This window comes from Miscanthus floridulus, chromosome 1 (assembly GCF_019320115.1).
Source record: "Miscanthus floridulus cultivar M001 chromosome 1, ASM1932011v1, whole genome shotgun sequence".
Classification (NCBI taxonomy): domain Eukaryota; kingdom Viridiplantae; phylum Streptophyta; class Magnoliopsida; order Poales; family Poaceae; genus Miscanthus; species Miscanthus floridulus.
The window spans coordinates 33,386,510-33,402,764 of NC_089580.1; the positions used below are offsets into that span (position 1 = coordinate 33,386,510).

A 16,255-nucleotide genomic window follows, 5' to 3' on the forward strand; every position below is an offset into this window, starting at 1 on the left:
TATGTTTAAATGCAAGGTAGTCAACATCATCCAAGAAACTATACTACAAGCACATGTCGTCTACTGCATTCTCTTCTACTACTAATATGTTAAGTCAACATATCTTATGAAATGCTTCAAAGATACACCAAAGCTTTACTAATTTCTTCATCACACTTAAAGCAACACTTGCTTAAACCCTAATTAATAATAGGTTTGAATAGCAACATATATTTTTGATGCTCCTAAAAATCTAAGAAAATTACAGTAGCATAATACTATCCTAAACAAACTACCATAAAAATTTCATGGCATTTGGATAAGTAAACTATCCTACACAAAAATGACAAGCTATAGCATAAAAATGAGCATGAAATTGCTTTGTACTATGAAAAGTGTCAAATAACAGAATTAATATTTTTCCTAGTTTCTTCATAGGATATAATGACTGTCCAAAAATTATCACATGCATGTTTTATACAAAGTTTGCTCTCTAGCAAAAATAACAAAAATCAGCCATTAAAGGTACTTGAACTACACCTAAAACTTTTCCCACAGTACATGCATGAAACATATTTTTCCTAGGAAGTACATGACATAAAAAGATTAACAAACTTGGAATCATATTTTTCTGAAGCCTATAGATTTTTCTACACATTTTTCAAGTTATCAGCAATATACATGATTAAATAAAATCCTACGGAAAAGTATCCCAAAAATGACATGCAATAATTTTCTCAAGTAGATTTGATGATAAGGAACCTAGCAAAATTTGTTTCAACAAATTTGGATCAAATTTGGGCACCCAAACATTTTTCAAACCATTTCAGATTTTAAATAATAAAGAATAAATGAAAACAAATCCCTTAAACAATGCTGGGCCAGCCCGCTGGAATCAGCTGGCCCATGGTCGTTTTCGGCCTGCGCGGCCCGAGCAAAAGGGGGAGCGCGGCGGCCTGGCAGGGCTTCGGCCCATGGCCGCTTTGCCTGGCCGGCCCGGCTGGCTGGCGGAGGCAGAGGCCTCGCCGGTGTGCGCGCTGGCGCGGCGGCGCGGCTCGGCCAGCGGCCGACGGCCATTATCGGCCGGGCCAGGGCAAGCAAGTGAGCGCAGGAGGTTTCGCGAGGCATTGGTGAATGCGAGCAGGCAGCTAAGCAGGGCGGAGAAGGGGAGGAAGAGGACGTTCCACGGCGGCCGAGCATGGTGGCGCCATGGCCGACGGCGGCGAAGCTTGGAACAAGCGCTACCTTGGCTCAAATGACGGCACAACCGTGAGCACCAGGTGTCGGAGAGCGAGGTGGAGTTGCTGGCGCGAGGAATCGGAGAATGAGGCGCGGGAGGAGGAGCAAATCGCCGGCGGAGCGACTGCGGCGCTCGGTGGTGAAGCTCACTGCGTGCAGAAGGAGCTGCTGTGGCTGGCTGAGTGCGGAATGCTGCGCTTGGATAGCCTGAATGTGGAGCTGCGGTGGCGTGATATCGGCGCAGCGCGTGTGCCTGACGCGGTCGGGCGCGGCGCGCGGGAGGAGAAGACAGCGCGCGGGTGGGCTGGGCCACGGCGAGCAAGCTGGGCCGAGGCGAAGGCGGGTGAGCGGGCGGCAGGCGCGGAGGCAAGCCGGGCCGGCTTCGGCTGGCGGGCCAGAAACGAGGCGGCGGCCCGCGACTGAAAAAGCCCTTTTTCATTTTTATTTTTCAAGAATTTTTCAATTACCAGTTTTCAAATATCACTTTGAGCAAGAAAATGACATCTTTTGAAAATGTCCCAAAAATGAAAGTTGCTTAGAATTTAATTCTCTACAACTTTGCTTTTATGACCAAAGCTAAATTCTTTCTAGATTTTGAATTATCAAATTAAAGTCCAAATCTAACTCAAAACCCTAATTTTTGGAAATTTATTTTTAAAGCAAAATTTGGCAATAATTCAAATACAACCTTGCTCCAAAAATTGAACTAAACATTGCTAGATGATTTACAATAGTAGCCAACCATGTTTTACTAATCTAGCAAGAAATTCGGGCAAACACAATTCTAAACAAGTATATGCAACATTCATGTTTCACGAGCATGTTTCATATGTTTCGAAACAGTGTTTCAGTTGTTATTTACATGATTAGGCATGTACGATTAATATGCTTTATGATGCATGATATGCGTGATTTGCAGTGCCTAAATGTAGGCATAACACCGGGGTGTTACAGCTAGTCTCCCCGACCAGGCGTCATGTCCCATTAATGCGCCAACTACTCCCGCGATATCAGTCGGACGGTGGCTCAACACTGCGGAACAACCGACGAGACGGGAGGTCGCATCAGCGCCATACCGTCCAAGACTGGACGGGGTAGAGGTTACCGGCCACTGTGCTTTGGTGCTGTGCCCATGATCAGCGCTTGCCCTACACTGTGCCACCTAACCCCCGCCCTAGGAACAACGCGGTGTGGGGAGTCAAGTCCAGGTCACCATTGCCTCGAAATCAGCGTATGAGACCTACTGCTCCCCTCGAGCCTTGGCAATATACTTCAAGGTCTTGGCAACCTAGGGATTCACACCCGCCGAGCCTCCCCCGATGGCTCGGCCTCGTCACCCACTGAGCCTCGGCTCCTCACGCAGCCAACACATAGTAACCGACATGTCGACCGCCATGCCCCGCTTCAAGATAACACTAGAGCTCCCATGATGCACAAGACCGGATGTGACCGACGCGTCGCCCCAGTACTTCAAGGACAGGACCACTCCGTCGACCATGCCGCCATAGTAACAGGCTAGGGCTCGGACATGCCACCTCCATTCACACGATGCCGTGTAGCTAGCGCATGTATCACCCTTGTCCCCCTTCAACTATAAAAGGGAGGGACCAGGGCCGTTCTGGGGGGATCGAAGGTTGACGATTTAGGCCTACGCCCATCCAATGAATTCACGCATAAACATGCGGACGAACACACGAGCTCTCCCACTGCTTGAGATCAACATCTCAAGCAAACCACGCTGCTCCATGTAGAGACCTAGGACTAGCTCCCTCTCTCGCCCTGCTTGTAACCCTCTACTATGAGTATTTTGGTGGAATACAAGACCAAACTCTCAGACTGGACGTAGGGCACCCACTGCCTGAACCAGTATAAACCTTGTGTCTCTTTGCATCATCATCCGGGATCGGGAACACACAGTACAAAATTACTAGTTGGTTGAGGGCTCGCCGGTCCGAAACACCGATAGATTGCATCTAGAGGCACTTGGTGTTCGTGTTTCGCTGTAGATTTTGCTTGTTACTCTTGGTGGTTACCGCCACCTAGATAGCTTGAAGCAGTGAGGATTGTCGAGCGGAGGGTGGTGATTGTCTCTGGCTCCGATCGTGGTGGTTGTGAGGGGTTCTTGACCTTTTCCCGGTGGAGCGCTAAAAGGTACTCTAGTGGATGGCTCGTGGCTTGTGTGATCCTCATCTTGTGTTGGTTGTGTGGCACACTATTAAGGGTTTAGCGTGTGAAGCTAATTAGCGCGTGAACCTCCAAGTGAGTGAATCGCCACAACGAGGAGTAGCTTGCCGGTAAGCAAGTGAACCTCGATAAAAAATCATTGTGCTCATCATTTGATTCCGAGGTGATTGGTCTACATTGTAATTCTCTCTTGTGATTGATTGGCTCCTTCCTCTACACGACGGTACAACCTTCTTGATCACTCTCTTTATATTACCGTAAACTAGTTGTCAAGCTCTTTAGTGTAACTAGTTGTGAGAGCTTGTTTGCTTGATTGGTGTAGCTCTTTAGTTAGACTTTAAGAGCACAGTAACATAGGGTAGTTTCTTTGCTATTGTGTGGATAGATACTATCTAAACTAGAATTGTAGTAGGTGGCTTGTATTTTAAGTAGGCTAGCGCAACACTTGCTTCGCCTCATAATTGTCTAACCATTTTGTTAAGTGTTGTTGTAGAATTTTTTATTAGGCTATTCACCCCCCTCTAGCCATTAGGACCTTTCAGTACCGCGGCGGGATTTCGTATTTTCCTTTGACGATTAGGTCCTCCTTGGTGGTTTTTTGATTAAATCCTGCTAGAAATATAGATTCACTAAAACTTGTGGAATATGTTAGTTTAAACCCCTAAGTCTACTTTAATGATTCATTTATACTCTTATACACATTTATTTGACGGATAAAATATGTATGATAACTACCGTCAACAGCATCACACGCCTAACCCGCAATCGGGTGCCGTACAATCAACATAAGATGGGGATCCACAAGCTACGAGCAATCCACTAGAGTACATTTTGGCTCTCCACTAGAGAAAAGATCAAGAAATCCTCATAAATATAATCCTTGATTGGGGGCGGTCACAATCACTAAATCCCCTCATCAATCTCTAAATCACCAACCGTCTAGGTGACGGCAATCACCAAGGGTAACAAGATCCATAATTGCAATCACCACCTTTTTTTCCTAGAACGTGCTTAGCACGTGTTTCATTAAGAAGAAGTTTAGAAGCATACACGTCCTACATCACATTACAACGAGATATCATTAATGATGGGGTTGAACACAAACAAAAAGCACCGCAGGACGATGAAACGCACACAGGTTTGATTAAATAAAAACTTATTGTGTAACCAAAGTGTCGGGTCAGCGCTGCCCACTAGGCATGCTCAGTATCGGGCAGCACAATGCCCATGCGCGCTCCAGCCATCGGGAACAGCTCACGCATGGCGGCCTGCTTTTACTCACTCACTCTTCTCCTTCGTTCATCCTTGCAAGAACCCTAAGAGAAGAACAAACTCTCCCCTTCTCTTCTCTCACTCCCAAGCATTTATGCTCTGTGTCAAGTGAGAGATCGAGTTCTGGTGTTCATCTCGAGAGCTTCGAGAGCATTTTCAGCCAGGTAATGTCGACTTCTCCTCACAATCGGCAAGGCAAGTTGAGCCGGACGGAAGAAATAGAAATAGGCCCAGTATAAAAGGTCAGCAGAGGCCCCTACCTTTTGAGCCAGGAAAACTGGGTCGTATTGACCAGCCCAGCTTGTTCTGTTGAAGTCTACACAGCCAACCTAACGCGACGCAAGACGCTGATCCCCTTCTCTTCCCGGCCGCCACTACAGATCCCCTCCCTTGCGTCGGTTCCCGCCGCCGCCGCCCTCTCCGAGAGTCTCCTGTTCGGCGCCCTAGATCAGGTCCGAGTCTCTCCTCTCCGTGTCACGTCATCGGCGCTGCCGTCGGTAAGTCCGAATCTCTCCTCGACGCGTCACGTCATCGGCGCTGCCGTCGGTAAAGATGGAAGAGCAAGAGGATCGCATCAGCCTCCTCCCTGACTGCTTGGTTGGGCACATCCTCTACCTTCTCCCACCTAAGGCTGCCGCCCGCACCATGGTGCTTTCCCGCCGCTGGTCAAACGTATGGCCCTCGCTGCCGCTAGATCTCAATCTCGACTCCCCCAATTCCGATGTCGACTTTCTGAGCGCCGAGTCTATTACATCTATCCTTTCTTCCCACCGTGGGCCTATCCGCTGCTTCTGTGTGACTACAGATGCCGGCTTTGGCACCCGTGCCTGGCTTAGAAACCTAGCGCAGAAGCGCCTCGATGACACCCTAATCTTGCGGTGGGCATCCGATCTAGAGCAACCCACTCTGCCCGCCAACTTGCTGGGCAGCGCTGGGGTTAATCTACGCCATCTAGTTCTGCACTGCTGCCGGCTTGGTGGCCCTGGGAATACCCGTTCCCCTGTGCCAATCTTACCCCGCCTTGATTTTCTATACTTGTCCAATGTTCTTATCTCTGAGGCTGCTCTTCACAGCATGATTCAAGTCTGTCCTGTGATCCGCGAGCTACATCTATTTATGATCGATGGACTCCGCCTAATTTCCTTTCACTCGCACACCCTGAAAATCTTGTACGTCAGTGTGCCCCGTGTTCCTCTCGATGAATTCTCCGATCAGCACATGCCAAATCTTGAAAGGGTGACTTTTGAATTTGTCAATCTGTGGCGGATACCAGCCTTCACTATTGACTCTGGTAAAAAGGTCCGAGAGCTTGCCCTCAAGCTTCCTACGATGGACTCACCGCACCTTAGTATTATTTCTAATCAGGTATTTGCACCAGCACCACTGGGATTCGATACATAATTGGTGATTTTCTATTCCATGAATCTCAATTTGCAAGCATACTAATGCTTCTATTGTTGCTTGATGCAGAGACGTCTATTCTTTATAACGTCACTTGTTTTTGGTATGAAATTTGCTGATGGTGAAGAATTGAGGAGAGGAGTGCACATCTTAAGCTTATTTCCGCGTTTACAACGACTTGAGATTAGGGTATTTATTTCCTTTAGATATTTATTTATGATGTGTTATTTGTTTGTTACACTCACGCTATGATGAAATAGAGGGGATATGAGTCTGTCCTAGGTCTAGTTATGCTAAGTTGGATTAAGTTTATAGATAAGAGTATTATTAACATCCACCACATTAAAGTTGGATCTGAGTTTGTACACCAGCGTTGTTTATAGTATATGGTACTTTATATTCCCTCTACTCCAAATTGTGTTCCAACTTAAATTTCACTCACTAGTTTATATAAAATAAAATATACACTAATATTGCAACATTGAATTAGTTTTATTTTATTAAGTTATCCATGAAATGTGTTTTTTTGTGCATTTATATGGTAATCTTTATATTCTGAAAAGATATATGCTTTTCTTAAAGCACTAATAGATTTTTCTTTGCTATTACTAATTTTATAATTATTTAAGAAAATTTTCTCAATGTATATCGCAGTGTTTTAACTTTGGCACACCGAATGCTCAAGATTTTGGAGATTGGGATTCACTTTTAGAGACAACCATTCTTCCGATGAAACATCTAAGACACATAATATTTAATGGTTATTGTGGCACCATAGGAGAGAATGAATTTGCAAGATATCTGATGTGTAAAGCAGAGTCGTTGACTTCTATGGAAATTAATCATGCTGTTGATTGGAGTTTACAAGATATCAATTATCAAAAAGAGTCAATATGCAGCAGGGACAAGGCGTGTCATCTTTGTTTTATGAGAAGTAAGGATTCAGATACTATGCGAAGAAACATAGCTCAATTTATGCATGGCGTGGCTTTCAATTGATTAACTTGCACGTGTTGTCCAACTGTCGATGGTTTATTATGTATTGCAATGGTGTCATTACAATGGTGTTTGTTGAACATCATGTCTTTGTGAGGACCTATTGACATCCAAATAATTACCAATATGGTGGCTAATGTATCTACCCAATTGTTTGGTGGCTAATATTTCTGTCTACTCAATTGTTTATGCTTCACCTGTGGTTGTCATTCTACCTATATATATATACCCAGCTCTTTAATTAAAGTTTCTAGAAATTTCTAGTCATATTTGTCGAATGATGAAGAATAGACCTGAATATGTATATATGCACTTTTTGTTTGTGTGCTTACTTTATTAGATATAGACGAGCTTTTGCAATATCTATATACACTAGATATAAAGGTGGAAGTTTCTAAACATATTTTCACAAAAAAAAATTGAGTACACCTCACCGTTTGTCGTACATGCTTAGGGTCACTCACAGAGTCACAGCCCAACCACCGCCCCGCTGTCGTGCTAAGAAGTTGAAAGGCCTGCTGGTGTAGCATCCGCGGTAAATCCTCCTTGTCCCATACACAAGCTTACCGGCGCGTAATGAATGAAACTTACTCTTGACGACCCCACAAAATACATAGACAATTTGCGTATGTCCCGTGATGACTTCATGCATTTGCATAACATGTTGCTTCCGTTCGGGCTGCCATCTACAGACAAGTGTAGTTCCGTTGAAGCTTTAGGAATGTATGTCTGGACTTGTGTCCACCAGTCTGCTAGTAGAGAATGTAAAGATAGATTTAAAAGGTCGTTAGATACGTGAAAGCATCTAGGCCCTTAGTTGGATTTCGGTGATTAATATCAATACAAGATTATTATGACTAACGTGTGTTTTGCAGAGGCAATTAAGTTAGGTCATGGTAATGGAGATCGATTGGGCAATCGAGGTTGTCATGCCCCTACGATGGAAATCGTTTCGGTTTTCAAAGGATGAACGACAAGGTTAAGGATAACTAGTTCTAAGTGTCAATTGAAGTTGGAGAGACACTTAGAGTAGTTTAGGATTTTGTTTTTCCTTTGGCCGTACTATTAAGGGGGGTATGGACGGGTAGCTTGACCTAGTTGAGTCTAGTGAGTTAGGTGTGGTGCACACTTGTTAAAACTAGCTCTAGGTAGCTTCTATGAATGCCTAAGATCCTTTGGAGCAAACTTCATTCACATATGATCGAGAGTTGGAAGTGAATGGAGGGTCAAATACTGACCGGACGCTGGCTCCGGTGCGATCGGATGCTGGCCGCAGGGTCCGGTCAGTTCATTTGACCGAGTCTGGTGTGACTGGACGCTGGAAGGTCAATGTGACCGGACGCTGAGGGCCAGCGTCCGGTCGACTCCAGTAAGGGTCCAGACTTGAGAAAGAGTGACCGGACGCGTCCGGTCAGTGGTGACCGGACCCTGAGTATCCAGCGTCCGGTCATTTATAGTAAGCATCCAAGAGCGACCGGACGCGTCCGGTCAGTACTAACCGGACTCTGACAGCGTCCGGTCATCACGTGAAAACTGTTGCGCGGGTTGAACTGACCAGAGCGTCCGGTCAAAATGATCGGAGCGTCCGGTCACCCCGCAGAAGCTCATAACAGTTCGTTTTTCAGGCTGCCTTATAAATAGAAGCTCCACTCGTGAGTGGAGTGACTTTTGCTCATTCCAACAGCTGAGAAACACGTTTGTGAGTGCCAAGAAGAGCAAGGTCCTAGTGAGGTGTTTGTGATTTGAGAATCCAAGAGTGAAACCTCATTAGTGAATCAAGAGTAGACAAGTGTGCATCCATCTTCTCATTAGGCTTCACGTGGTCAAGTGAGAGTTCGTGCTTGTTACTCTTGGTGATCGCCATCACCTAGACGGCTTGGTGGTGATTGGAAGCTTGGTGATCACCCGGCGGAGCTTGTGGGTGACCCAACTCAAGTTGTAAGCGGTTTTGGGTGATTCGCCGCGACGGAGTGTCGAAGAATCAACCCGTAGAGAGCACTTGATCCTTGCGCGGATCAAGGGGGAGCTACACCCTTGCGCGGGTGCTCCAACGAGGACTAGTGGAGAGTGGCGACTCTCCGATACCTCGGCAAAACATCGCCGCGTTCCTCTCTTCATTTACTTTGAGCATTTACTTTAAGTATTTACTTTGAGCAATTCAATACTTGTCTTTACATTCATAAAATTGCTACGCAAGAGTAAGTTTGGAACATAGGTTACAAGTCTTTTGTGCATTGATTTGATAGAAACACTTTTCTAGGCACAAGGGGTTAATTGGGCTATCCGTAGGATTTGATTATTGCAAGAAAATTTAGAATTAGCCCAATTCACCCTCCCTCTTGGGCATCTTGATCCTTTCAATTGGTATCAGAGTCTCGTGCTCACGTTTTTAAGCCTAACCGCTTAGAGCAAAATGTCTCACGGGGATAGACCTCCTCCTATCTTCGAGGGGGATGATTTTCCATATTGGAAAATTCGCATGGAGGCTTACCTAGAAGCTCTAGATGTTGGAATTCTTAGAGCCGCGTCTCAAGGGTTCCCAACACCTAAGAATGCCGCACAACTTCAAGGCGATGAAGTAAACTATGAAAATGGAATGCAAAGGCTCGCAACACCATCTTTAGAGGTCTTTGCAAAGATGTGTTCAATCGTGTAACGAACCACAAAGACGCCCATGCACTATGGTCAGACGTTTGTGCGCTCCATGAGGGAACCAAGAGTGAGCGTGAGGAACGCTATCATCTTATGATTAAAAAGCTAAATTCTTTTGAGATGCTTCCCAAAGAAAGTGCTAATGAAATGTATTCTTGTTTAAATGTTCTTGTAGAGGAAGTCAATGGGCTTGGACTTACTCAAATGTCACCATCCGACGTTGTGAGAAAGATCTTGAGTGTCCTCCCCATTGACAAATATGGGCACATTGTGACAGTGCTACATCAAGGTGATCTTTCCGCCGCTACACCGACACAAATCTTGGGAAAGATCAATGCTCATGAGATGTACATGCATATCACGCCACAAGATGGCTCATCCTCTACAAAGAAGAAAGAGAAGGACTTAGCATTCAAAGCTAGCCAAGATAAGGGCAAGGTAAGACTTGAGTATGAGAGCTCAAGTGATGAAGATGATGAAGAAAGTCTTGCTCTCATGGTGAAGAAGACCGCCAAGATGCTAAAGAAGCTAAACAAGAGTGGCATCAAGTTTGACGGTAAGAAGAAGAAGTTCTTCACTAGCTCAAGAAGAAAGCCAATCTTCGAGATAGATTGCTACAATTGTGGCAAACTTGGCCACCTAGCTCATCAATGCACAAAGCCCAAGAAAGACAAGTTCAAGAACAAGGACAAGAAAGATGATTCAAGTGATGAAGATAAAAAGAAAAAGAACAAGCCATATAAGAAGAGAGATGGCAAAAAGAGAGACTTCTACAAGAAGAAGAAGAGTGGCAAGGCCTATATTGTCGATGATTGGCTCACGGACATTGATTCATCAAGTGGATCATCCAATGATGAGAGTGACAATGAGAAGGTGGCTGCCATTGCTATTGATCTTGCATCCTCACCGCCACCATCGCCATCATCCTCTACACACCTATACCTTATGGCCAAGGGTGAATGCAAGGTAACTAAGAGTGATGATAGTAGTGATGATGAGTAAGCTAGTGATGATGATAGTGATAACGATGATGATTCACCCACATATGATGATCTTATCAAAATATTAAGAAAATACACTAAGATCATTAGAAAGAGTAGAGCTACAAATGAAAAACTTGATGCTAAAAATGATTCACTCTTAGCTAAGTGTGATACATTGGAAAAGGCTAATGATGAGCTTAAAGAAACAAATGACTCTATATCATCCAAACTCAAGGAGCTCAAATCTTCTAAGAAAGAGCTTAAAGATAAACATGATAAACTTGAGTGGGTGCACAATGAGCTTATCATTAGTCACAACAAGCTAAAAGATGAATATACAACTCTAAAGATCAATTATGATACCATTGTTATTGCATAAGAATTCTTACCAAATGAGCCACATGTTGCTACTAACCATATTGTTAAGATTGATATAGCTACCTCATGTGATGATTTAATTGATGAGAGCATTGAGCATGGATCTAGTAGCAAAGGCAAGCAAGTGGTTGAATGCAATGACTATGATGAGTATGTCAAGCTCAAAAGTGACCATGAGAAGCTCATGAAAAATCTTAAAGAGATGAAAAGTCACAACACCATTGTGCTAGAAACTCTTGATCATGACAAAGAGTTGATCTTTGAGAATGAGAAGCTCAAAGAAGAAAACAAGAAACTCAAGGAAGAGAAGAACAATGATATTCTCAAGGAAGAGAACAAGAAGCTCAAGATGGAGAAAGAGCATCTCAAGGTGGGATTGAGCAAGTTTGCTAGAGGCAAGCATCTCCAAAGTGAGCTACTCATGAATACCATCATGAAGATGGATAGAAGTGGCATTGGATATATGGCAAGTGTAGAGAAGAAGAAGGCTCAAGCTCAACACCAACAATCAAAGCCAAAGCTAAAGCCAAAGAGATGTTTTGAGTGTGGACAAGAAGGCCACTTTGCTCATGAGTGTCAAACTCCACCACCACAACCCTTGCCCAAGCATGCTAGACCCTTTGCTTTCAATGCTCACTATATGCTTAGAAACGATTCTAGTGGAAAGATGAAAGTCATGTTCTTAGGACCCCCTAACAAGAGTAGGCCTAAGAAGATTTGGGTGGCTAAGTCACTTGTTGAGAAAGTGAAGGGCCCTCAACAAGTTTGGATCCCTAAAGCTTGAATCTCTTGTGTGTAGGTGAACTACAAGACCGGTGAAAGTCATTGAGTTATTGATAGTGGTTGCACTCAACATATGACCGGTGATCCTCGTATGTTCACCTCACTAGATGAAGAGGTAGATGGATAAGAGAAAATAACATTTGGAGATAATTCAAAGGGCAAGGTTAAAGGATTGGGCAAAGTGGTAATATCAAATGATTATTCCATCTCCAATGTGCTCTATGTTGCCTCATTGAGTTTCAACTTGCTATCCGTTGGGCAATTGTGTGATCTTGGCTTCCAATGCTTATTCACCGAGAAGGAGGTTGTTGTATCCAAAGTAGATGACAATCAAGTGATATTCAATGGATTTAGATATAATAATTTATATCTAGTTGACTTCACCTCCGAAGATGCAAACTTGAAGACTTGCCTATTCACCAAAACAACACTTGGGTGGCTATGGCATAGAAGACTTGCTCATGTTGGGATGAGCTCACTTAAGAAGCTTATGAAGAATGATTTGGTGAGAGGGTTGAAGGATGTGAAGTTTGAGAAGGACAAGCTTTATAGTGCATGTCAAGCCGGCAAGCAAGTTGTAAACACTCATCCAACCAAAGCTTTCATGTCAACCACAAGAGTGCTAGAACTCCTACACATGGATTTATTTAGACCAACAACATATAAGAGTTTGGGAGGAAATTTCTATTGTCTTGTGATTGTGGATGACTATTCAAGGTATACATGGGTGTTCTTCCTTCATGACAAATCTAAAGTTGCATCTTGTTTCAAGAAGTTTGCTAAGAGAGCTCAAAATGAATTTGAAGTGAAGCTCAAGAAGATAAGAAGTGACAATGGTAAAGAGTTTGACAACACAAACATAGAAGCTTATTGTGATGAAGTTGGAATCAAACATGAGGTCTCCGCAACCTATACTCCTCAACAAAATAGTGTAGTTGAGAGGAAGAACCGGACTTTGATCACTCTTGTAAGGACAATGCTAGATGAGTACAACACCCCCGAAGCTCTATGGGCGGAAGCAATCAACACCGCATGTTATGCATCCAACCGCCTATTTCTTCAAAAGTTCCTTGTCAAAACACCATATGAGTTGCTCAATGGGAAGAAGCCGGACGTCTCCTTCTTTAGGGTGTTTGGTTGCAAGTGCTACATCTACAAGAAGCGGCAACACCTAGGGAAGTTTCAAAGACGTTGTGATATAGGTTTTCTTGTTGGTTACTTATTGAAGTCCAAAACATATAGAGTATTTAATCATGCCACCGGCTTGGTTGAAGAAACATATGATATAGAATTTGATGAATCTAACGGCACCCAAGGAGCACATAAGAATCTTGATGATGTAGGTGATGAACCATTAAGGGAGGCTATGAAGAACATTTCGGTGGGAGACATCAAGCCAAAAGATGATGAAGATGATGTACAAGTCATTAACCAACCTTCTTCATCAAATGTACCATAAGATGGTGAAAAAGATGGGAGAGTGGAAAATGAAGATACTCATATCTCTCATGAGCAAATGGTGGTACAAGCACAAGATGTTGATGCTCCACAACCTCCTCCTCAAGTGGTCAATAAAAGAAACACACCTCTCCTACAAGATCATCCACAAGATCTCATCATAGGGAGTCCATCAAAGGGTGTGATGACTCGATCTCAAAAACTTACTTCATTTATTGCTCATCACTCTTTTGTCTCTTGCTATGAGCCTACCAAGGTAGAAGAATCTCTTAAAGATCCGGATTGGATCAATGCCATGCACGAAGAGTTGAACAACTTCACTCGCAATGAAGTTTGGACTCTTGAAGAGCGACCAAAAGGTGCAAGAGTCATTGGAACGAAGTGGGTGTTCCGCAACAAGCAAGATGATCAAGGTGTTGTTGTGAGGAACAAGACAAGAATAGTTGCAAAGGGGTTCTCTCAAGTTGAAGGTTTGGATTTTGGAGAGACCTTTGCACCGGTTGCAAGATTAGAAGCCATCCGTATCCTTCTTGTATATGCATCACATCATGAAATGAAACTATATCAAATGGATGTGAAAAGTGCTTTTTTAAATGGCTTTATAAATGAACTAGTCTATGTTGATCAACCTCTCGGATTTGAAGACCCTAGATAAACTAATCATGTTTATAGGTTGTCCAAGACACTATATGGGCTTAAGCAAGCCCTAAGAGCTTGGTATGAGCGTCTTCGGGACTTCCTCATTGAGAAGGGCTTCACCATTGGGAAGGTCGACACCACACTATTCACCAAGAAGCTTGATGGGCATATCTTCATTTGTCAAGTATATGTTGATGATATCATCTTTGGATCATCAAATGAAGACTCATGCAAAGAATTTGGTGAATTGATGTCGAAGGAGTTCGAGATGTCAATGATTGTTGAGCTTACATTCTTTCTTGGTTTTCAAGTCAAGCAAATGAAAGAAGGCATCTTTATCTCTCAAGAGAAATACACAAAAGATCTTCTCAAGAGATTCAAGATGGATGAATGTAAGTCAATCAAGACACCAATGCCTACAAATGGACATCTCGACCTAGATAAGGGAGGTAACCCAGTTGATCAAATTCTCTACCGTTCTATGATTGGTAGCTTGTTATATTTAACCGCATCTAGGCCCGACATCATGTTTAGTGTGTGTATGTATGCTAGATTTCAAGCTAGTCCTAAGGAAACATATTTAATTGCCGTAAAAAGAATCCTTAGGTATCTTAAGCACACACCAAGCATTGGTCTTTGGTATCCCAAAGGAGTTTTATTTGAATTAATTAGCTATTCCGATTTGGATTACGCCGGATGCAAAGTTGATAGAAAGAGCACATCCGGAGGGTGCCATTTGCTTGGTAGATCACTTGTGTCTTGGTCCTCCAAGAAACAAAATAGTGTGGCTTTGTCCACCGCTGAAGCAAAATACATTGCCGCGGGTGCTTGTTGTGCACAAATATTATACATGAAACAAACTTTGCCAGACTATGGAGTAGTTCTAGATAAAGTACCTCTTTTGTGCGATAATGAAAGTGCGGTAAAACTTGTAAATAATCCGGTTCAACACTCTCGCACCAAGCATATATATATCCGCCATCACTTTCTAAGAGATCATGTGGCTAAAAATGATATATCAGTAGAAGGTGTAAGATCCAAAGATCAATTAGTGGATATCTTCACTAAACCGCTAGATGAGGCTACATTTTGTAGATTGCGGAATGAGCTCAATGTACTTGATTTTAGTAACTTCACTAAAATTGAGCTTGTGTTGTCCCTTGCATTCATTGTAATATATAACATGTTTAATTTGTGACAATGCATATAGGGCCTGTCTAACATGGTTAAGATAACCGTCCAGAAACGTGTGAAGAAGCTTAACCTTGGATCAAACCTGACAAGCAACTAGATTTACTTACAAGTAGTGTATATGCATGAATGTTGTTTTGTCGTTTTGTTCCATTTGCCCTCTTGTTGCCTATTTTCTTAAAAAGAATTATAGCCTAAGGCAAAATATTTTGAAAAATATAAGGGTTTGAGAGAGGTCACTCACATCAGTCCCAATTGGTGTTTATTTGGATCTTATTCAAGTTGGGACTTGATTAGGAATAGGCAGCGTGAAGGAAGTTTGAAGTCTTGCTGGAAAAGGTGCACCAGACGCTGCACCGGACGCTGCTGTCCAGCGTCCAATCAGTTCATAGGAGGTGAACTGCTAGTGAAGGAGTGACCGGACGCTGCGTCTGTGCGTCCGGTCAGGAAGGGTTCAGCGTCCGGTCGATCGAAGGAAGGACAAGTTGTACTGACCGAACCCTGCCTGCGTCCGGTCATGGTCCACCGGACGTGTCCGGTCCCGATTCCAGAGGATTTGGACCTCTCTAGAATCGACCGGACGCTGGGTGGTAGCGTCCGGTCGTTACCACCGGAGCGTCCGGTCAGTGGATCTCGCGCGGCTTTAGGACTCCTTTCTCCGTTTCCTTTTCTGTCGCGTTTGGGGGGATATTTAACCGTACCACCGCATCCTCTTTCGGTATCCCGCCATGACCTATCCTCCAAGCCCTAGCCTGCGCCGCCGCCAACTCGCCGCTGCAGGCTAGCCTGCAGCACTGTGCCCTCCGCACCGCGACCCTACACCGGCCACCTCGCGCCCATGCTGCCGTGCTCCAGCCTCGCCGCGCCACTGCGCCCGAGCCTTCCCACGCGCCACCACGCCTACACAGCCTGCACCGCCGTCCAGCTAGCTCCACCGTAGCTCGCCGGAGTTGCCCTATCCGCGCCCCTGCTCTGCCTCTTGACCGGAGTCGTCTAGCCCTAACCCTTGGTAAGCCTTTCTTTTCCGATTCATCAGTCTACTCATCTTTTGCGCTGCAACCCAAACTTCGTCATTGTCACTGATCCATAGCCAATTCCTT

General features: G+C 44.1%; 1 protein-coding gene across 1 annotated transcript; it reads left to right on the forward strand.

The window, feature by feature from the left end:
- Window positions 1-4,966: 4,966 nt before the first annotated feature.
- On the forward strand, window positions 4,967-7,477 carry LOC136478021 (putative F-box/LRR-repeat protein At3g49150). The gene is made up of 3 exons (XM_066476345.1): window positions 4,967-6,039; window positions 6,145-6,264; window positions 6,730-7,477. Exons 1-3 carry the CDS (start codon window positions 5,227-5,229, stop codon window positions 7,072-7,074), a joined length of 1,278 nt encoding a protein of 425 aa, XP_066332442.1. The 5' UTR covers window positions 4,967-5,226; the 3' UTR covers window positions 7,075-7,477.
- The last annotated feature ends 8,778 nt before the right edge of the window (window positions 7,478-16,255 follow it).